General features: G+C 33.2%; 1 protein-coding gene across 1 annotated transcript; it reads left to right on the top strand.

Moving 5' to 3' along the window:
• The first annotated feature begins 306 nt into the window (after positions 1-306).
• LOC132550092 (choline transporter-like protein 4) lies at positions 307-24451 on the top strand. The gene is made up of 14 exons (XM_060214106.1): positions 307-373; positions 16602-16653; positions 17099-17172; positions 17337-17415; positions 18083-18170; positions 18498-18614; positions 18835-18895; positions 19498-19633; positions 20011-20207; positions 20790-20921; positions 21429-21528; positions 22015-22107; positions 22882-22984; positions 24398-24451. The coding sequence occupies exons 1-14, from the start codon at positions 307-309 to the stop codon at positions 24449-24451; spliced, it is 1353 nt and encodes a 450-aa protein (XP_060070089.1).
• The last annotated feature ends 1027 nt before the right edge of the window (positions 24452-25478 follow it).

The raw sequence follows: 25478 nt of genomic DNA, 5'->3' as shown, positions 1-25478 counted from the left end.
TTATCTATTGACACATTAAAACATTATTTTGGCTAATTTTAATAATAGTTTTCATACAACGACTTTCTCACCAGGAAGAATAGTTTTCCTCTGTGCAATTGAATGAAATATCCCTGAGAGACCTCTATCTCGACTAAATGAATCTACCTTCATATAGAACTGAGTACAATAGGGTTTGTAGAAGGTATAGTTATTAACCATGAGTAGGTAGAGAAAGCACTTATCCACTCAGTACGGGACATTTCGTTTGACACACGCAGTTAGGACCTATTTTCTGAGTGGATTTTTTTTTCGGATTTACACAAAATGTGTGGTGGAAACAAAGTTGAGGATATAGAGGAGGATGAAAAAGATGATAAGAAAAAAGTAGATGGTAAGTCAAAATTGAACAACTATTTATTATAAAAGAATAATATTTTTAGAAATGATAATTATTTACAAGCTGTTTGTAATTTTTTTCAGCACAGAATTAATGCATGTGCATGTTTACTTTCAAACTGAACTGAAGTGGAATGGTACCCAATGATCAGTATGTGCCTCAATTATGAAAGTTACATTGTACATGGGACTGAATAACAAACATGAATGTTTACTTAGTTGAAGTGTATAATTCATTCTGTACTGTTCAAGATATTTATACAGAAAAAAACTATTCAGGTGAAACAGGAATATTACCAAAACTTAGCCAGAATTATTGTAACGTTCTTTTTGGTTTTGAAATTGATTATTTCAGATGTTGACAATTTTTATTTGGTAAATAAACATGTAACTAGTATTTAATGTTATAATTCTAAATAACCATGAACAGACTGAAAAAGACCATAATTTTTGTGCGATGATTGCTTTACAATACAATACAATACAATAAGCATTATTTTGTGTCGTATATGATAAACAAAGTCAACATTAGCTCAGAGGAGCTATTATTACGACAAAAAGGCTGGTTTTATTGAATTATTACACAGCCAACTTAGATATCACTATAATTCTATACTTACTCTACAGTAATATTACAGTACAAGTAGAAACATGACTGCAGTAAATAAAAATTAAAAACTGTTTTACTGTCTAGATATATGGTACTGATTGTAATGTTGTTGGTAAAGTACACTATACAACAGCACTTCATCTATACACCTGTTGTTTAGACATGTTTTTGTGTTGTGTATTCACAAGCAAGTTTACCTGTTTACCAGTGTCTCTGTTGGATTGTTTATAAGGAGTGTCACGTCGATTATATGATACAATGCACTATGATCTACGTACTAAAAGTACAGTGTACAAAAACTCTTGATGATTGTTGTGTAAATTAAATAATAATAATAATAAAAAAAACAGCAACACACATTTCACCTTCTAATTCCCAAATTACTTCCAACCAGTGGAATATTGAGTATGAATTGTAAGCTATATCACGGTTTATTGATTGTGTGAAGCCACAGGTAAATTGTTAGAGTTATATCACATATATATACTGTCAATAGCTGATAAGAACACAATCAATATTACCATCAAAGTCTTATACTTAATCAACATTTGTAAAATAAGACCCTGGTCCTGTATCAACAAAACTGAAGCCATCAGGGACAGCAATCAATGGACACGTTATACCTAACTATACCGGTTCTGACCTGATTAACAGTACATAGCTCATTGATCTCCAGCCTCTGATGCAGTCTACATGGCCACTGAACTGCCCAACAGACTTAGGTCTTATAGTAACTGGGTGATCGCCTTAATCCCTTAATATACTGGTCATTGATTTAATTACTGGTGTCCATTTCTCTATAAATGCCTCATCTATATGTTTATTAGTGATGCACCATCGATACATCTATGTAGTGGTACCTCACAATGGTGTCTGGTTGATTTAGTGTGTCCCATAGGTATAGAGGTACCTCAATGATGTATTGGTGTCTCATTAATATATTGGTGTCTCATTGATGTATTGGTGTCTCACTGATATAATGGTGTCTCATTGATGTATTGGTGTATCATTGACATAATTGTGTCTCATTGACATAATTGTGTATCCTTGATATAATTGTGTATCCTTGATATAATTGTGTCTCATTGACATAATTGTGTATCATTGATATAATGGTTTCTCATGGATATAATTGTGTCTCATTGATATAATGGTGTCTCACTGATATAATGGTGTCTCATTGACATAATTGTGTATCATTGATATAATTGTGTCTCATTGATATAATGGTGTCTCATTAATACAATGGTGTCTCACTGATAAAATGGTGTCTCATTGATATAATGGTGTGTGGTTGACTTAGTGGTGTCCTATTGATATATTTACAATTTGTACATGCTGCATTGTATAATAATTACTAGACATAGTCTTTATAAAGTTTGGATTGTTGGTGGTAAGTCTTATTTTTGTTATTTACTGGTGATACCATCTTTCCATCAGGTGATAAGTTGATACATTAGAAGCTGTTTCTTTTGATGAATAGTGTCTTACCTTGTTCAATATAGATGGAAAGTGTATGTCAATTGACTGTATGGTATAGATGTGTTCTGACATGTCTTAAAATAGATAATTTAAAATATCTCAGTTTCCTAGCTGTATTCTGTGGTAAATATTGTGTGACATTGGTGAAATCCCTGTCATCAGCCCAGTATAGACATGAATACCATCACTGCAAGGGAATAGATCCCCAGCATGTTCAGTAAATCAGAATGTGTTTAAAGACACAGATGGTTATGAGAAAGTGATTTAAATGTTCATCTGATAGAATTAGTCCAACCGTTGAAGTATGGAATATATGACTTATGTAGATACCATTTAGGAAACTACTGACCTATATTGTAGCTAGCTCAGAAAGAATAAATTTTGCTTTTGTGATTTCAAGAGGTGATATCTAAATTCAGCTTGGTCTAGAGACAATTTCATTGAATTGTAAGTTGGACAGTCAGTCTTCAACTTGTTACGTAGAGTATATGATATTGAGCAGCAGCTGGTGGTAACAAGTCTGACTAATATTACCTCAGACCTTAATGAGAACACAGAGTGTGAAATCCTTGGAATCATGACAGTCATATCCTGTTAAGTCAATATTACTGACCGCTGATAAACCAGTATGGAATATAATTGGATCTACACAATACAGGCCCATTTTTCTATCCTAACACAGACATATATTACCAGGCATATGAATTTGAGAAATAAACCACAGAAATTATATATTAACTTACTGCTGTCTGTTTAATGAGATCCATTTGGAAAAAAGTATATAATAATAAAAATGATAATGACAAGAATAACAATTTTTTTCCTGATTAAATTGTAAAGATCATTATTGTTTTCAGGAAGAGAGGAAAGTTTTTGTGCTTAAATGCTCAAAGTATTAACATCATTTATGTTTTTTTAGGCTAATTTAATCTTTTGTCAGATATGGACTTACATATATATCTATCTCCTCATTATACAAGGTTTAGATATACAGCTACGTAAGTTAAACTATTGACAATCTGTCGCCTGCGTACATCCTACCTTCAAGGAGATAAAAAGTCACGAATAAAAAGTAAACCTAAAATATACAGGGTACACAATGCCACAAGACCTATTTGTGTAATTATCCAAAATATCCACAGACACGCATTCTTGTGCGTTGGGATTGAAGGATTGGTAGGACTGGACTCATTACCTAGTTCAATATACTCTCTGTCTTTAATGTGTCACTTATCATTTAAATCTTTCATATGGTAGGACAAAGTCATGAATTCATTATTTAAAATCAAACTGTTTTCTGGATTGAGCTTAACAATTTCGGATCAATGAAGGGTAGGGAAATTGTATGATATAACACGCTGGAATATAGTGACATGAGTATTTGGTCTCGTATACATGTACGTTAGCTCAGCAGTGTTGTATTACATTCGTCTCCAACAATACACTATTCTCTTCTTTATAACTAAATGGTTCAATTCATGTATGTGTTCTTGTACTTTAAATAATTTAAAGTGGCTGTGCTGGGTATTATATATATAGATTAGTGTTACAGTGTGACACATGTATCATAGGAATAAACATCGACCATGACTTACAGGCATTTTAAGCGATAGTGTGTGGTTCATGAAACAATTATAATATTAAGTTGATTTCAAAATGTTGTTTTTTCTCCTGATGGATAGGTAATGTAAGTTTACACTATGTATTACTGTATATTTAAAGCAATTCCATAACAATCAAGGTGGACAGGTATAAATGATTTCATAGATTGCCTATGCTTGGAAATTTAACTAAACTTCAGCAATCATTCAAAACTAACAAACTAAATCTACAATGTTGTTGAAAAAAATGTCTATTTTACTTCACGACAGTATGGTATATATTGTCATCAGAACGATTGTTGTTAAATTCCTCTGTTCAATTGTTCACATCATTATGCCTCAAATTACATTTCTTCTGCTAAATTGAAATGTCCTCATTCCATTCAATAGTCAGCTAGACTTCTTTGTTGATAATTCAGTTGAATAAACAGAAGCTTTATATTGAAGAAAACATACAATAATTACTTGCTTACTGCTTGTATGGCTTATTTAACGAAATATATCTGAAGTAACATTGAACCAAATCAATATCAATTCACACACAATACTTACTCTTAGCTAGCTTCCAATTTACATACAACCCTATACCTCCAAACTCCTATTACACACAACCCTATACCTCAAAACTCTATTACATACAACCCTTTACCCCCAAACTCCTATTACACACAACCCTATACCTCAAAACTCTATTACATACAACCCTTTACCCCCAAACTCCTATTACACACAACCCTATACCTCAAAACTCTATTACATACAACCCTTTACCTCCAAACTCCTATTACACACAACCCTATACCTCAAAACTCTATTACATACAACCCTTTATCCCCAAACTCCTATTACACTAACAGCCCTATAATTCCTAACTAATTACACACAAACCTATACCCCATAACTCCTATTACACCAAACCCTATCACTCCTAGCTTCTGTTGCCTTGTTACACACAACCCTATATCTCCTAGCTCCTATTTAACAAAACCCTATAATTCTTAGCTCCAATTACTTTATACATCAAACCTTACAACTTCCGAGCTCCTAGTAAACACAACCCAACAACTCCTAGCTCCTAGTAAACACAACCCTACAACTTCCTAGCTCCTAGTAAACACAACCCTACAACTCCTAGCTCCTAGTAAACACAACCCTACAACTCCTAGCTCCTAGTAAACACAACCCTACAACTTCCTAGCTCCTAGTAAACACAACCCTACAACTCCTAGCTCCTAGTAAACACAACCCTACAACTCCTAGCTCCTAGTAAACACAACCCTATAACTCCTAGCTCCTAGTAAACACAACCCTACAACTCCTAGGTCCTAGTAAACACAACCCTACAACTCCTAGGTCCTAGATAACAGAACCCTGCAACTCCAAGGTCCTAGATAACACAACCCTACAACTCCTAATAAACACCACCCTACAACTCCTAGCTCCTAGTAAACACAACCCTACAACTCCTAGCTCCTAGTAAACACAACCCTACAACTCCTAGCTCCTAGTAAACACAATCCTATAACTCCTAACTCCTATTAAACACTACCCTATACCTCCTAGCTCCTATCAAACACTACCCTATACCTCCTAGCTCCTGTTACCGTGTTACACACAACTCTATAACTCCCTAGTTGCTAGTTATTACACACAACCTTCTATCTTATCCAGGTATCACTCACAATCCTTACTCTCATGGGATTAAAGACTTTAATACACAACAAGACTCCTAAAGCTTGAACACAAATTATATCACACGATTATTACACTCGAGGTTCTTGTTACACACAACACGTACAGCAGCTTATGATGTTCCATACTTAAGAAACTAGTCTGCTTTGTGTTGATATATGAATGTTTTACATTTTTCATATGTGTGCCAAAATGAAGAATACTGTCCAACTGCTATCTGTATTTGATAAGGAGGACTCTCCTTTATAAGGTCATATGAATTTACATTTGGTAATTTAAGATTCCAAAGTAAAAAGTGCAGTACTCACAAAAATAACGATACCATTCGCAATCTTTTAATGTAATTATGTTATCTTTTCCTTAAAACATTAGTTGTAGTTTTATCCTTATTCCAAAAGCCTGTGAAAAGTCTTTATAATCAGCCTAAAGTAAAAATTTATAAACACATGTACAGGTTTGTAAGTTTAATAACAGAAAAGTCTAAGGTATGTTGACATTAAGACCTTGAATCCATTCAGTAGAAGTCAAATTTTGCCCTTAAATCAGATTATAATTGGTATTCGTTTGGTCACTTTGGTCAAAACCTTCATTGTACGTACAAGATGTAGTTAGGACAAATTGATAAATTTGATTTCCTACTATTTGTAACGGTTCATTAGTAAAGAGTTGTGAGCGTTGAGAAGTTTCTTTATTTCAGCATTCTGTATACTAGAAGTTCAATCAAAATGTGGTTCATGGTCAGGAAAGTTGTTAATAAACTTTTTACACCAGAATCTGATGAAGTTAAGGAAAGTTGTTAATAAACTGTTTATACAAGAATCTTGTGAGTTTCAGGAAAGTTGTTATTAAATTGTTTATACAAGAATCTTGTGAGATTCAGGAAAGTTGTTAATAAACTTTTTACACCAGAATCTGATGAAGTTCAGGAAAGTTGTTAATAAACTGTTTATACAAGAATATTGTGAGATTCAGGAAAGTTGTTAATAAACTGTTTACACCAGAATCTTGTGAGATTCAGAAAAATTGTTGTTAAATTGTTTATACCAGAATCTGATGAGGTTTGAAGGAAATTATTTATCAAACATTATAAACTAGAATGTAAAAGTAAATGATGATGCAACATGAAACTAAGAGATACGAGGACTGATCGACAGGTTGTGAGCCTTGTATTGAAGAAGTTAAAAAGGGATATCCTTTTTCAGCTCCCTACTCCCTGACTATTGATGGCTGCACTCAAAGACTGGTATCATTTGATCAGTTTGTGTAGAAGAGGTAGCACTCTAAAGTAAACAGGGCAAATGACTTTTGCAAAATGGACAGAATCGCAGGAAGAGCAGTGATTCAATATTTGCATAAGAAAGGTCTAGTACCTAAGGATATTTATACTGATATGGTAGTAACACTAGGGAATGATGGTCCTTCTTATGCTACAGTGAAAAGGAGGGTGGTGGAATTTAAGCATGGCAGGCTGAGCCTTGGGGATGACGCCCGTCTTGGAAGGTCTGTCATTTTTGCAACCCCAGAAATAGTCAATAAAGTCCATGATATTGTTTTGGCTGACAGGCAAGTTACAAAAAGATATATAACCAGTACAGTTGGGATTTCACTGGAAATAGTACATTCCATTCTTACAGAAGATCTTGCAATGAGAAAGCTCTTTGCCTGTGGGTTTGTCATATGCTAATCTGAACCTTTTAGAGGCAGATTCTGCTAACTTTCTGCAGAGGTTTTTAACTATAGATGAAACAAGTCTGTCCATCATTTCACCCCAGAGTCCAAACAACAGTCTAAACTAACGAAGCGCCCTGGTTCACCCCCATCAAAGAAGGCAAAGTCTGTTCCATCAGCTGGAAAGGTTATGGCCTCAGTTTTCTAACATGCTGATGGTATTTTGATGGTAGATTCTTTGCAAAAGGGACGAACAATCAGTTGCACATATTATGCATCACTTCTTGGGCAGTTAAGAGAAAATATTTAACTTGAGTGCCGCAGAAAACTCAGTAAAAGTGTGTTGTTTCACCAGGACAATGACCCTGTTCACAAGACTGTCATTGCCAGGCCACCATTAACAACCGAGACTTTGAATTGACTGAGCATCCACCTTATTCACCTGATCTTGCTCCATCAAATTAACTAATTTCCAAAATTGAAAAAGGCCATTTCTGGTACTGACTTTCGGTCAGATGATGACATCATACATGCAGTGGAGGATGCTCTGAATGGTCTAGAAACTGACTTTAAAACTGGCAATGAGGCCCTTAAACATCGCTAGAAAAATGTATAGATACTGAAGGGGATTATGTTGAAAAATAATGCAATATGTCCACCAAAAGTCAAACCCTTAAATATGAGGCTCACAACTTATCAATCAGCCTACATTCATCTATTACCTCCTACAACTTCAGTCAGCTCCATTTTAGATAACAGTGCCCTATGATATTCATAAAAGCATACTTTACAAAACTTACAAAGCATATTGATTATCTACTGAAGTATATTGACTGTCCAACAATATCCTGTGTCCATACAATATACTGTTTAAAGATCTTAGCCTTTAGTTGTAACGGATATTGTTATAAACAGACATTCACCTGGCCAGCTATACTCAAACTACAGTTTAAAAGCACATTGACTTTCTTCCCCTACAGCTATGCCTCTGTTAGAAAAGTACACATTATCCGTTCAATAAACAAAATTGTAGGTGTTGAAATGTATAGATTTTTTAAGTCTTTGTGTTATTGAGTTCTACAATCTTTACACTGTAATGGTTTCTGTCAGGAAGCATTCACTTGTGCATAAATTGTTGACACCTTTATCAGATGAGGTTGAAGCAATACATAATGGTAAACAAGTAACCAGTGTAAGATTTAAAACAAAGACTGAATAGAATTGATTTCTGTTGATAAGTTATGTGACATTGATTTCTATCTTTGATAAGTTATGTGACATTGATTTCTGTTGATAAGTTTTGCGACATTGATTTCTGTCTTTGATAAGTTATGTGACATTGATTTCTGTCTTTGATAAGTTATGTGACATTGATTTATGTTGATAAGTTTTGCGACATTGATTTCTGTCTTTGATAAGTTATGTGACATTGATTTCTGTTGATAAGTTATGTGACATTGATTTCTGTCTTTGATAAGTTATGTGACATTGATTTCTGTTGATAAGTTATGTGACATTGATTTCTGTCTTTGATAAGTTATGTGACATTGATTTCTGTTGATAAGTTATGTGACATTGATTTCTGTTGATAAGTGATGTGACATTGATTTCTGTTGATAAGTTATGTGACATTGATTTCTGTTGATAAGTTATGTGACATTGATTTCTGTCTTTGATAAGTTATGTGACATTGATTTCTGTCTTTGATAAGTTATGTGACATTGATTTCTGTTGATAAGTTATGTGACATTGATTTCTGTTTATAAGTTATGTGACATTGATTTCTGTCTTTGATAAGTTATGTGACATTGATTTCTGTCTTTGATAAGTTATGTGACATTGATTTCTGTTGATAAGTTATGTGACATTGATTTCTGTTGATAAGTTATGTGACATTGATTTCTGTCTTTGATATGTTTTGTGACATTGATTTCTGTTGATAAGTAATGTGACATTGATTTCTGTTGATAAGTTATGTGACATTGATTTCTGTCTTGATTTCTGATAAGTTATGTGACATTGATTTCTGTTGATAAGTTATGTGACATTGATTTCTGTTGATAAGTTATGTGACATTGATTTCTGTTTGATTTCTGTTGATAAGTTATGTGACATTGATTTCTGTCTTTGATAAGTTATGTGACATTGATTTCTGTTGATAAGTTATGTGACATTGATTTCTGTTTATAAGTTATGTGACATTGATTTCTGTTGATAAGTTATGTGACATTGATTTCTGTCTTTGATAAGTTATGTGACATTGATTTCTGTCTTTGATAAGTTATGTGACATTGATTTCTGTTGATAAGTTATGTGACATTGATTTCTGTTGATAAGTTATGTGACATTGATTTCTGTTGATAAGTTATGTGACATTGATATCTGTTGATAAGTTATGTGACCTTGATTTCTGTTGATAAGTTATGTGACATTGATTTCTGTGACATTGTTGATAAGTTATGTGACATTGATTTCTGTTTTGATAAGTTATGTGACATTGATTTCTGTGACATTGATTTCTGTCTTTGATAAGTTATGTGACATTGATTTCTGTCATTGATTTCTGATAAGTTATGTGACATTGATTTCTGTTTTTGATATGTGTTGTGAGATTGAGATCTGTTTATAATTTTTGTGACTTTGATTTCTGTTGATAAGTTATGTGACATTGATTTCTGTTGATAAGTTATGTGACATTGATTTCTGTCTTTGATAAGTTATGTGACATTGATTTCTGTTGATAAGTTATGTGACATTGATTTCTGTTGATAAGTTATGTGACATTGATTTCTGTATTTGATAAGTTATGTGACATTGATTTCTGTTTTTTGATAAGTTATGTGACATTGATTTCTGTTGATAAGTTATGTGACATTGATTTCTGTTGATAAGTTATGTGACATTGATTTCTGTCTTTGATAAGTGATGTGACATTGATTTCTGTCTTTGATAAGTTATGTGACATTGATTTCTGTCTTTGATAAGTTATGTGACATTGATTTCTGTCTTTGATAAGTGATGTGACATTGATTTCTGTTGATAAGTGATGTGACATTGATTTCTGTCTTTGATAAGTTATGTGACATTGATTTCTGTCTTTGATAAGTTATGTGACATTGATTTCTGTTGATAAGTTATGTGACATTGATTTCTGTCTTTGATAAGTGATGTGACATTGATATCTGTTGATAAGTTATGTGACATTGATTTCTGTTGATAAGTTATGTGACATTGATTTCTGTTGATGTTGATAAGTTATGTGACATTGATTTCTGTCTTTGATAAGTTATGTGACATTGATTTCTGTTGATAAGTTATGTGACATTGATTTCTGTTGATAAGTGATGTGACATTGATTTCTATCTTTGATAAGTTATGTGACATTGATTTCTGTTGATAAGTTATGTGACATTGATTTCTGTTTATAAGTTATGTGACATTGATTTCTGTTGATAAGTTATGTGACATTGATTTCTGTTGATAAGTTATGTGACATTGATTTCTGTTGATAAGTTATGTGACATTGATTTCTGTCTTTGATAAGTTATGTGACATTGATTTCTGTTGATAAGTTATGTGACATTGATTTCTGTTGATATGAGAAGTTATGTGACATTGATTTCTGTTGATAAGTTGATAAGTGTATGTGACATTGATTTCTGTTGATAAGTTATGTGACATTGATTTCTGTTGATAAGTTATGTGACATTGATTTCTGTTGATAAGTTATGTGACATTGATTTCTGTTGATAAGTTATGTGACATTGATTTCTGTTGATAAGTTATGTGACATTGATTTCTGTCTTTGATAAGTTATGTGACATTGATTTCTGTTGATAAGTTATGTGACATTGATTTCTGTTTTGATAAGTTATGTGACATTGATTTCTGTCTTTGATAAGTTATGTGACATTGATTTCTGTCTTTTTCTGATAAGTTATGTGACATTGATTTCTGTTTTGATAAGTTATGTGACATTGATTTCTGTCTTTGATAAGTTATGTGACATTGATTTATGTTGATAAGTTTTGCGACATTGATTTCTGTCTTTGATAAGTTATGTGACATTGATTTCTGTTGATAAGTGATGTGACATTGATTTCTGTTTATAAGTTATGTGACATTGATTTCTGTCTTTGATAAGTTATGTGACATTGATTTCTGTCTTTGATAAGTTATGTGACATTGATTTCTGTTGATAAGTTATGTGACATTGATTTCTGTCTTTGATAAGTGATGTGACATTGATTTCTGTTGATAAGTTATGTGACATTGATTTCTGTCTTTGATAAGTTATGTGACATTGATTTCTGTCTTTGATAAGTGATGTGACATTGATTTCTGTCTTTGATAAGTTATGTGACATTGATTTCTGTCTTTGATAAGTTATGTGACATTGATTTCTGTCTTTGATAAGTTATGTGACATTGATTTCTGTTGATAAGTTATGTGACATTGATTTCTGTCTTTGATAAGTTATGTGACATTGATTTCTGTCTTTGATAAGTTATGTGACATTGATTTCTGTTGATAAGTTATGTGACATTGATTTCTGTTGATAAGTTATGTGACATTGATTTCTGTCTTTGATAAGTTATGTGACATTGATTTCTGTCTTTGATAAGTTATGTGACATTGATTTCTGTCTTTGATAAGTTATGTGACATTGATTTCTGTTGTTGATAAGTTATGCAATGATGCTCAAATCTCATTTTGTATATGTCATATGGAATACTTTCAGTTAATACTGTGAATCTTAATTCTGAAAAAAAAAACAAAAACAAAAACAAAAAACAAAAAATGAAACAACCCAAACAAAGGAAAACAAAACAATTCATTTATTTAAAATTGTGAATAAGTCTTTAAGATAACCAACAACTGTCAGAGATTTGATAAATGATCAATTCTAAATCAAGGAAAATGTCAATCAGATTAAATCCATACCTCAATTTTCGCAAAATTGGCTACATCAATTCAGCTTGACAAAGCTGAGTGGGGTTTATATAGATCAATATAATTTATGGGTTTTATTCTAATTTAGAAAATGTTTTACCCCAGTCTAAAATGTCATTTGAAATTGAAAGTGAAAATGCTATGTAAGCTTGTCTATTTTTGACCAATCATTTTCAGTAAATGACTCCTGATAGCTATAGGTCATGCTTTGTGAATCTAAAAGACCTGGAACTCAGATCATTGTGATAACAAGCAGCGTTCATTACGCCCATGGCAACAATCAAAATATTTAACTTATGTGGGTATTCTTGTGAATCGAGTACACGATTTCCTTATCATGTGTGTGATTTTTCCTTTCATATTGAGATAGTAGTATATATACACACCTTCATATATCTATTTAAAAAATCATTAGATCATCTTTAAGACATGACGTCTGTACAAACAGAATGCCCATCGATGCATAATTGATATCAGTGTAATCACTACCAGTAATTTACCAGTTCACACCTACGTCACTGTAAATAGCATTATAATACTTCAGTATCTTCATACACATCTACAAACAACACCATAGTTTCCTTTGGAAGTAAATATATTTGTTGTATAATTTTGTTTAATAAATGTATGTAGTTGATATTAAGATTACTATTTTCTGTTTGATTGAACCATTCCTATGCTTATTACATTTCTGTTTCTTTTAACATGGAATTCTAAATATCGTAGTTTAACATGGTATCACTGAAGATTGAACAATTTGATTGAACATTAAGTGGAGTTAGTTTTGAAATCTAATGTACCACAGGGAGAAGGGAGTTCTGAAATCTTACCTTACCACAGGGACAAGGGAGTTCTAAAATCTTAAATTACCACCACAGGGAGAAGGTAGTTCTGAAATCTTAAATTACCACAGGGAGAAAGGAGTTAACTTACCACAGGGACAAGGGAGTTCTAAAATCTTAATTTACCACAGGGAGAAGGGAGTTCTGAAATCTTAATTAACCACAGGGAGAAGGGAGTTCTGAAATCTTAAATTACCACAGGGAGAAAGAAGTTAACTTACCACAGGGAGAAGGGAGTCCTGAAATCTTAACTTACCATAGGGAAAAGGGAGTTCTGAAATCTTAACTTACCACAGGGAGAAGGGAGTTCTGAAATCTTAAATTACCACAGGGAGAAAGGAGTTAACTTACCACAGGAAGAAGGGAGTTAACTTACCACAGGGAGAAGGGAGTTCTGAAATCTTAACTTACCATAGGGAAAAGGGAGTTCTGGAATCTTAACTTACCACAGGGAGAAGGGAGTTCTGAAATCTTAACTTACCACAGGGAGAAGGGAGTTCTGAAATCTTTAACTTACCACAGGGAGAAGGAAGTTCTGAAATCTTTAACTTACCACAAGGAGAAGGGAGTTAATTTATCACAGGGAGAAGGGAGTTCTGAAATCTTAACTTACCACAGGGACAAGGGAGTTCTGGAATCTTAACTTACCTGAAATCTTAACTTACCACAGGGAGAAGGGAGTTCTGAAATCTTAACTTACCACAGGGAGAAGGGAGTTCTGAAATCTTTAACTTACCACAGGGAGAAGGGAGTTAACTTATCACAGGGAGAAGGGAGTTCTGAAAGCTTTAACTTACCACAGGGACAAGGGAGTTCTGAAATCTTAACTTACCATAGGGAAAAGGGAGTTCTGAAATCTTAACTTACCACAGGGAGAAGGGAGTTCTGAAATCTTAAATTACCACAGGGAGAAAGGAGTTAACTTACCACAGGGAGAAGGGAGTTAACTTACCACAGGGAGAAGGGAGTTCTGAAATCTTAACTTACCATAGGGAAAAGGGAGTTCTGAAATCTTAACTTACCATAGGGAGAAGGGAGTTCTGAAATCTTAACTTACCACAGGGAAAAGGGAGTTCTGAAATCTTTAACTTACCATAGGGAGAAGGGAGTTCTGAAAGCTTTAACTTACCACAGGGAGAAGGAAGTTCTGAAATCTTTAACTTACCACAAGGAGAAGGGAGTTAATTTATCACAGGGAGAAGGGAGTTCTGAAATCTTAACTTACCACAGGGACAAGGGAGTTCTGGAATCTTAACTTACCTGAAATCTTAACTTACCACAGGCAGAAGGGAGTTCTGAAATCTTAACTTACCACAGGGAGAAGGGAGTTCTGAAATCTTTAACTTACCACAGGGAGAAGGGAGTTAACTTATCACAGGGAGAAGGGAGTTCTGAAAGCTTTAACTTACCACAGGGACAAGGGAGTTCTGAAATCTTAACTTACCATAGGGAAAAGGGAGTTCTGAAATCTTAACTTACCACAGGGAGAAGGGAGTTCTGAAATCTTAAATTACCACAGGGAGAAAGGAGTTAACTTACCACAGGGAGAAGGGAGTTAACTTACCACAGGGAGAAGGGAGTTCTGAAATCTTAACTTACCATAGGGAAAAGGGAGTTCTGAAATCTTAACTTACCACAGGGAGAAGGGAGTTCTAAAATTTTAACTTACCATAGGGAGAAGGGAGTTCTGAAATCTTAACTTACCACAGGGAGAAGGGAGTTAATTTATCACAGGGAGAAGGGAGTTCTGAAATCTTTAACTTACCACAGGGACAAGGGAGTTCTGGAATCTTAACTTAACACAGGGAGAAGAGAGTTCTGAAATCTTTAACTTACCACAGGGAGAAGGGAGTTAATTTATCACAGGGAGAAGGGAGTTCTGAAATCTTAACTTACCACAGGGACAAGGGAGTTCTGGAATCTTAACTTACCTGAAATCTTAACTTACCACAGGGAGAAGGGAGTTCTGAAATCTTAACTTACCACAGGGAGAAGGGAGTTCTGAAATCTTTAACTTACCACAGGGAGAAGGGAGTTAACTTATCACAGGGAGAAGGGAATTCTGAAAGCTTTAACTTACCACAGGGACAAGGGAGTTCTGAAATCTTAACTTACCACAGGGAGAAGGGAGTTCTGAAATCTTAACTTACCACAGGAAGAAGGGAGTTCTGAAATCTTTAACTTACCACAGGGAGAAGGGAGTTAATTTATCACAGGGAGAAGGGAGTTCTGAAATCTTAACTTACCACAGGGACAAGGGAGTTCTGGAATCTTAACTTACCACAGGGAGAAGGGAGTTCTGAAATCTTAACTTAACACAGGGAGAAGAGTTCTGAAATCAAACACCATAGATGGTCAAAAGTTTTGAAATCTACAGACTATGGGGCAGATTGACCGTATTCAAACTCTAGTTGGGAACAGTTGTGAAATACAGGTGGGGTCAGTTTTGAAATGACCATAGCTATAACAACAGGTGAGAGGGAATTCTGGAATGTTTTACTGATCACAGGGAGAATTATTTAAAACATTTTACTGACCATAGAGAGTAGGAAAACTGAGCTTTATTAAACATTTTACTGACCATAGAGAGTAGGAAAACTGAGCTTTATTAAACATTTTACTGACCATAGAGAGTAGGAAAACTGAGCTTTATTAAACATTTTACTGACCATAGAGAGTAGGAAAACTGAGCTTTATTAAACATTTTACTGACCATAGAGAGTAGGAAAACTGAGCTTTATTAAACATTTTACTGACCATAGAGAGTAGGAAAACTGAGCTTTATTAAACATTTTACTGACCAAAGAGAGTAGGAAAACTGAGCTTTATTAAACATTTTACTGACCAAAGAGAGTAGGAAAACTGAGCTTTATTAACATTTTACTGACCATAGAGAGTAGGAAAACTGAGCTTTATTAAACATTAACCTAGAAAATATAAGGTCAAAGGAACAACTGACCACTCGAGGAACATTCTGAGTGAATTGTCCAAGTGGACTGTCCAAATGATGTATGAGCATGACCAGAGACAGATACTCTTATAGTTGATTAAAAGAAGAAAGGGGCACTAGAGGGGGTAGTTGTTGACTGGCATTATATCACATTTTGGATATTGAAACTGACATCTTAGGATAAAATGGGTCTGATATTAGGTTTTTCAACTTGTCTTCGTGATTATTGAATTGAAAATGTTTTCCCACTTCAATGATTGCTTGTTATTATATCAACTGACACAACATGTAGTCTACATGTTGGGACAGGATAGAGATTATATCTTGTATTATCTATTATTTAATACAATAACATTGATATTAGTCCCCATACGACCAGAACAGTAAAAGCTGATAAATAAAATCATCTAACTTGTTTTTTCCAGCGGGAGAACCAAGAAAATATGATCCAAATTTTAAAGGACCTCTAAAAAACAGGTAGGTAAACTTACTTATATTGTAATCTGATCATTATTGCAGCACTGTCTGTAATTTCTATAATTGTTCTTATTTGGCAAATATTCTGGAAATGATAAATTGCCATTGTTCTTATTTCTGTCTTTGGAATATGCACACCATGTATCACTCAGTAACTTATATACACTAAACAACACTAACAGTTTAAAATTGCTTTTGAATGTTGGACTCAATAGATAAATTGGCACAGGTTAGGTGTAGTTATGTGGTTAATGAAGATAAAATGTTGTAAAATATCAACTTGATGATGAACTGTCTGTCTATTTCAAATAAAATTATGGCTGTAATTTAGAAAATATCACTTCAAGTTTAATAGACTCAGTTTGATTACTGAGAAAGACAATTGAAATTATGAAAGAGAGAAATATTTCCTTTCTATCATAATGAATGGTTTTGTTGATTACAGATCCTGTACAGATATAATATGTTGTCTCCTCTTCCTCTTCTTCCTTACCGGAATGGTGGCCTGTTCCATTCTTGGTATGTAGAAATATTGATGTTGTGCTTGTAAAGTTCCAAATAAGTATTTTGGTATATGTTTTCCACTGAAAGGTTCATCTAATCACAGATTCTACATTGTTGTTCCTTGAAATATGAATGATTGCACGGCAATATTGATGACTATTGTGTGTGGTTTGTCTCAGGTTTTGTGCGGGGAAACCCTTACAAGTTGATCTACCCTACTGACAGCTCTGGCAATATCTGTGGACTTGACTCAAAATCGTGAGTAAAAAAATAATACAAGGCTGCGTAATTGAAACATAATTTCATGGTGATTAAACCCATATACCCACAGATTATATGTTAGAAGGTATGATCAGCTGTTGGGTTTATTGTGATGCATAAATCTCAGATTTGAAGGATTTGCATTTTGTTCATCTGTCCTTTCACTATCTTGTCCAATACTTGGCATATGGTTTCACCTTGGTGAGGTGATGTGTCACCTATTGAAATTAAGTCGCCCTGATCTACATTTTGACTCTTGACTACAGCAAAGAAAAGTTTGTTCAGGGTCTTATCTCTTACACTACTAAGCAAAGGAACTTCCTACTTCGGTATGGAGTCATCTTGTAAAGGCAGTATGTCGGTGAGGCACTGTAATTCACCCAATTGTCTTCTTCAAATTATATGGAAGAATTTCAAATTGGGAAACTTATAAATTTGAATGCATGTCCCTAATTTACTTTTGATTACTGCGTTTAATCTCTCAAAGATATTTTTGTTGCACTATGATGAGTATAAAAAAAATCTATGCAAGTATATGAGGCAAGTATGAATGGTGAAAGTACAGCAAACTTTTTTGTATTTCTAATTGCACAGCATCAAAGAAATTTTTGACTCAACTAGAATAAACAGTGCTGATAAATATGAAAAACTTTTCTTTTTACAGAAGCAAACCATACTTGATGTACTTTGATGTTCTACAATGTGCAAAGATGGGGGCAAATGCTATAGTTGCAGGCTGTCCAACACCACAGGTAGGCTTTGTATTTTGATGAGTACCAAGTATTATTTTGTAATAATTAAATAGCATGATAGAGATCAGAACAAGTTGTTTCCAAGCACAAATATTATAACCCATAGATCTAGCTGTCGAAAATAAGTGCTCAGATTTGTAGATTTGTTGGTTAAAATCAGATTATATAAAGATGCTACAGTTTGGAATTATCTTAAGTAACATTGTATGTTATAAAATGAGAGAAAATCAAAGAGTAAATTCTGAAAGAAAACTACATTATGATTAAAACCAGAGATATACACATCTGAATGGTGATGTGCTTTACTAAAAGAGTGAAACATTACAGGTGTGTGTATCAGCATGCACAACGGACTACTGGGTGTACTTAGAAGCTATAGCGACTAGCAATACCGCCGGACTCTTGTGTAAAGACTCAGTTGACACAACAACTGTGACCACAGGGGTAAGTGATGATGTCACCAATATGTGGGTCTATTGTCATACTTTATGAAGCCATCTTAAGGGACCTGAATGCTTCTCATTGACTACTTATGGTATAGACAAGCTTTAAGAAAACAGAATGAAACCTAAAGTTGGAGAAAGTTTTTCATATGTTAATTTCCATGCTAAATGTTAAAAAAGATGGATTTTTGTCATAAATATATTTCTGTGTTTTCTTTCAGCAAATCGCTTCTCTTGTGTCTAATGAGGACTGTGCTTCATACTATGTCAAGAACACTGCAAGTAAGTGAGCAATTGAGTTATTTCCCTTTGTATAGGCCAAACATTAATTTTTAGATTGTCCATCTGGTGTAAGACTGGTAAAAGTATCATTTGGTACATTTCTTCTTTTAGTCTTAGACTTTTAAAGAGGTTGCATTTAATAACAAGCATTCATCTGTTCCCCTATGACCTTTTTGTCCTTTTTTATGATCTTTGGTCTTTTTTGGCTTTTTTCCTTTTGATCATAGATATTGAAATGTTGTTTTAAAGACATTTTCATTTTCTTATCAAAGGTACCCTCAACAAAGTTTATATTCATACAACATAGCATCAATACATATATGAGGTTCTACTCTTGATTAGATTTTCATGGTCATTGGTCAACGGTTAAAGGTCAAAGTTCACATGTATTAACCTGACTTTCAAAAGCTTCCCTTATCTTGTTTTTACTATTCTGTACATTTGATGGACGAGTTGTTAAAAGAGTGTAACTATTGCAACTTAAAGCTATCAAAATGGAAGAGAGATAGATTAAGTTGAAAAGATATTGTATATGTAGAGGTAGTGTTAAACTCAATTGAAGTGATACAATGTAATTCATAAATAATATCTTTATTTTACAGTTGTGGGTCGTTGTGTGCCTTCCTTCTTCCTAGATGTCACTAACTATGCTTCGAACCTACAAACCACCGGAGCTTACAATCTGACTACATCTAGTGGAGGATCTGTTACAGCTAATGACATGACCACTGCCAGCTAGTAAGTTTAACCTCTAAGTTTATGGTACCATTTCCAGGAGTGATGTAATTGTCATGACTTGAATATAGAATTTAACAAAATGTTAAAAAAAAAAAAAAAAAAACGCCTGACAGGAGAGTTAGAATTTACCTTGATGATTAAAATCACTTTGTTTATTTGATTGATAAATAACCTGATATCAGTATAACATCAGTGTTAATTAACTTAGGTGCACTGTTGTCTGCCAATTGTTTAGTTCATTGCAACACCTTCCTTAATACAAGTATATGTTAATAGTAACAATAATGCCCCTTTCTTTTCCCACAATTTTCAATCAAAGAATTGTTGAAAATGTTTCATTAATACAAACCTATATCTTTGTTGTAACTTTTTCCTAGCTACTTGGCAAAATTCTTCACAGCCACACAGTACATAGAGATGGTGTTCAAGGACATTGTGGCCTCTTGGTGGCTCCTTCTGGTGTTTGCAGGCATCGCCATGATAACCTGTTTTATTTGGATCATTCTCCTTCGTTGGATTGCAGGCATCATGGTCTGGATCAGCATTGTTCTAGTATTTGGTCTCCTTGGATTTGGTAAGTTTTCATACATAGAACATATTACAAGTACTATGTGATGGTTTATTGATGCAAAAATGTTTTGGAAAATGTAAAATCAAGACAAATGTTTTAGAAAATGTAAAAACATTGGAAACATAAAAACTGTAGAAAGGAAGAAACTGTAAAAAATAGCAAAAAGCATAAAAAATGTAAAAAAGGAAAGAGCAATGCTTTTGAAAATGTAAGAACAGAACAAATGCTTAGAAAGTGGAAAAACAGTAAAAATGTTATAGAAAATGTAAAAAGGACAAAAAAATGAATATAAAACATTTTGGAAGATATTAAATCTCTAAATATTGTGAAAAAAAATGGAATAATGTAAAAATGTTTTGGAAAATTCAAAAATAGTGCAAAAGGTTTTGAAAATATAAAAAATTTAAAAACAATTTTGATAATAACAAATAAAGAGTGAGGGTATAGTGAATGGTATGTACTGTACATTGAAACACCAAACCAGCGTCCACTGTTTTCAGTATGTATGTCAGACACCAAGTGATTACATGTATATATTAGAATTTATTCCTGCTTTTGTTAGGAATTCTTTTCTTTACACTACAGCATGCTACTACAGCTATGCCCAGTACTACGAATTAAAGAACCAGAATTCCACAGCCACCTACGGAGTTTCTGAAGCTTTCGCCCTTAACTTCAGTTACTATCTCCAGCTTAAAGAGACATGGCTGGCCTTTGGTAAGAGACAGATGACATTGATTATGTCTACAATAGATTTAATTATAATTATGAGATACATGTCTATGTGGTATCATTCTTCACTAAAACACCTTCACCTGACAAACTTGACTATATCTACATAACATTGTGTATTTGGTGCCAGCTGGTATTGAATGGAACCTTATAGATATGTATTTGATAACCAACTTGATTCACAATATAGTATTTCCACTACATTTTATATGAAAATTATAAATAATATCTAAAAAAAAACAATGTTTATACAACTTTGTTTCAAATTCTGATAGATAATATTCAGAAATAGTTACAGTATTTTTATTAACTGGAAAAAACTCAACTTCTGTGCTGTAGCCACCGGCTACACATACTACATGAGAAAGGGGGTCCCACCTTAAAATGATCTTTGCTATTTACAGGGCGATAAAACTGACAAACGAACCAGCTAACAAATATGTAAGAATTGAGATCAATTTTAAACTTTGTATATTTTTTGTCTCTATTCAGCTTGTTCTACAGCGACGTTTCTCATCATTTTCCTATTGATATTCATTTTCCTGGTAAAGAGAATTTGTATAGCCATAGAACTGATCAAGGAGGCCAGCAGGTAAGCTTGGCTTATCATTTAGATGTTTTAACGCATTAAGTGTAAGTGTAACTCAAATTAGTGGACAGCACTGATAGATATCTGTTGAAATTTATTAGATATAATTAATACTATATAAACATATTGCATCTTGTGACGTCTAAACGTATAGTATACATATCTATGTACATCATATTGGCTAAGTCTATTGTGTGTGTTTAAATTTTACACATATATTGTGACAGCTAAGTCTATTGTGTGTGTTTAAATTTTACACATATATTGTAACAGCTAAGTCTATTGTGTGTGTTTATATTTTACACATATATTGTGACAGCTAAATCTATTGTGTGTGTTTATATTTTACACATATATTGTGACAGCTAAACCTATTTTGTGTGTTTACATTTTACACATATATTGTGACAGCTAAATCTATTGTGTGTGTTTATATTTTACACATATATTGTGACAGCTAAGTCTTTTTTGTGTGTTTATATTTTCCAGGGCCATCGGTCACATGATATTCACATTGATTTGGCCAATCTTCCCGTTCCTCCTTCAAGTCTGTGTGGTTGGTTACTTTGGTGTCAGTGTTGCGTATCCTTTATACATAAGTGACCAGATATATTGACGGAATGAAGTTGTATAAAATTGAGACTGTTTTCAAATAGTTACATCAAAATGTGTATCCCAATATAGACTTACAAAATATACTTAGGGATAAAAAAATACCTACCCATGTTCCTGCTAAATCCTATCAACCTGGTCTTTGGAGCATATAGCATATACCCTGATTTTTTTTTTTTTACAATTTTTGAGGAAGGACTTATGAAGTCAGGATTTCTTCACTATACACCCATAGAAAAAAAAAACTTTTTAAAATAAGAATAAAGGAATTTCCCAACTGACAGGTTTTTCCTAACATCTACGATAAAACTTGCATACAAATGAATCATTAATAAGGACTTGTTATTGACCAGTTGTGGTCAATTCCTCATTCTAATATATAACATAAGTTGAGTTTCAAGTATTATCAAGAACGTCAGCTTTCATTTTGTTCCAGATCTTGACATCTAAATCTGAAATTAAAGACATGTCTGTTTTTGGCCTTCACTGAAAAAAACAATAACACCAATAAACCTGGTTAACTTTTTTTTCAGATTATCTACCTTTGATTTAAGATAATGATTAACATTCATATCCTCATTATCAACAGTATGTATGTTTTTCTCTTGGTTCTTGTTGTTTCCCCAGTTTCTGTTGTTTTGATCTCTGTACCCCTTCTGTCAGTGTGGAGACAGTATTTTGTCTTCACTGGTCTTGTTTACCTTATAAGATGTTTATACTACTATAACCTTGACTATCTCCCAGTTTCATAGCTTCCATGGGTGATGCCGAGTATTACAACAACTCGACCAACACCTCTACCGACGGTGTCAACTATTATCTGTCTAGAGTCACCTGTACACCAAATGTAAGTTTATTTGTTATAAACCTACTATAAATCTATCTGTACACCAAATATCAGTGTACTTGTAAACTATTGTTAGCCTTCATGTACACCTCATATAAGTCTATCTGTAGCATAATGTAAATCTACCTGTACATCTAATGCAAAGCTACCTGTATGCCTTACATTGTCGACTAGTATACCTAACATAGTCTATTTGTTACATTATTGTAGCCAACCTTTACGCCTAATGTTGACTACCAGTACAAATAATGTTAGTCTACCTATATACCTAATGTGAGTCTACCTGTATACCTAATGTTAGTCTACCGGTACACCTAATGTGAGTCTACCTGTACACCTAATGTGAGTCTACCTGTATATCTAGTGTTAGTCTTCCTGTATACCTAATGTTAGTCTACCTGTACACCTAATGTTAGTCTACCTGTACACCTAATGTGAGTCTACCTGTACACCTAATGTTAGTCTACCTGTACACCTAATGTTAGTCTACCTGTACACCTAATGTGAGTCTACCTGTACACCTAATGTTAGTCTACCTGTACACCTAATGTAAGTCTACCTGTACACCTAATGTTAGTCTACCTGTACACCTAATGTTAGTCTACCTATATACCTAATGTTAGTCTACCTGTACACCTAATGTTAGTCTACCTATATACCTAATGTTAGTCTACCTGTATACCTAATGTTAGTCTACCTGTACACCTAATGTTAGTCTACCTATATACCTAATGTAAGTCTACCTGTACACCTAATGTTAGTCTACCTGTATACCTAATGTGAGTCTACCTGTACACCTAATGTTAGTCTACCTGTACACCTAATGTTAGTCTACCTGTATACCTAATGTTAGTCTAAAAGTTTACTAATATTGATATATAGACTTGTAGATAATCTGAACTTTTTGTAATGTATTATCTACTGATACTCAGTAACTGATACCTGTAATATATATACTTATATCCTGTGGTATTCTTTATACCTGTAATATATATATACTTATATCCTGTGTTATTCTTTATACCTGTAATATATATATACTTATATCCTGTGTTATTCTTTATACCTGTAATATATATATACTTATATCCTGTGTTATTCTTTATACCTGTAATAAATATATACTTATCTCCTGTGTTATTCTTTGTACCTGTAATATATGTATATACTTATATCCTGTGTTATTCTTTATACCTGTAATATATATATACTTATATCCTGTGTTATTCTTTATACCTGTAATATATATATACTTATATCCTGTGTTATTCTTTGTACCTGTAATATATATATATACTTATATCCTGTGTTATTCTTTATACCTGTAATATATATATACTTATATCCTGTGTTATTCTTTGTACCTGTAATATATATATATACTTATATCCTGTGTTACTCTTTGTTTAACAGGACACAACTCTCGGCTCACTCTGTGACTTTGTCAAGTATGGTGGTACTGAGTAAGTATTGAATTATTTACATGTTACTAAGCCATAGTTATATAATGGAAGAGAAATTGTTTCCCTCACTGTAACAAAATTACAAGAAAAATTTACTTCAGCCATTAAAACTAATTGGAAATAAAAAAAATCAGTTTAAATTTGATTAGGTAATGCATACCATACCTACATCCCTATAAATAAATAACCTATGTTTATGATTTACTTTCGTATTAACTGCAACACATGTACCAATGTAGAAGTGTACACTGCTATCTAATTTGATATATAATTCCTATATGTTGGACCCAGGGGTACAGTGATATTTTAAATTTAGTTTGACATATGATACCTATATTTATAGGTGTACAGTGCTATCTAATTTGATGTATGTGGGATCTTTACAAATGGATTTTTATGGTACATAAAATTTTGTGATATAACTCTTAGAAATTTTTTATTTTAGGCTTGCAAAACTTAGAAATTGAACATAGACATGCATGTAAAAATATTTACATTGGTGAATTCAATAGATGACATACCTAATATGTGGTTAAAAATTGCCGAGATTAAACTTGACAATGGTTTCCTTTTTGTGTTGCCTGCAGAGAAAGTTTTGCGGACTTTTTTCAATTTATCCTTTGAGTTATTGAAATGAAATTTGGTATTTGGCTTCTTGTTGGAAGGGTACAGATTCAGTTTGATTCCTGGCTGTCTGTAACCCTTCTTGGCAGAGTTATGCCCCTTTGAACTCAAAAAATTCTCTGGGAATATTGTTTTCCACTTTTTTTTGGGTTATCCTTTGAGTTATTGAAATGAAATTTGGTATTTGGCTTCTTGTTGGAAGCACAGGCACTCGAGGCCAGGATATTATTTTTTAAACATTGATTTTTGTTTTAGCACTCAAAAAAAGTAGTTATGATAAGTTCCATTAAAAATACACAAGTAATTTTAACAATAAAAAAAGTGTATCCTTGTAAAACAATATGTATCCGTAGTGTGTGTATATTTACCTTTTATTTGGTGCATAACATTACAGGCAACGAGAAATT

This window comes from Ylistrum balloti, unplaced genomic scaffold, assembly GCF_031769215.1.
Source record: "Ylistrum balloti isolate Yb309-2 unplaced genomic scaffold, AGI_CSIRO_Ybal_v1 Utg370104, whole genome shotgun sequence".
Classification (NCBI taxonomy): domain Eukaryota; kingdom Metazoa; phylum Mollusca; class Bivalvia; order Pectinida; family Pectinidae; genus Ylistrum; species Ylistrum balloti.
This window is presented reverse-complemented; position numbering and strand designations above follow the sequence as displayed.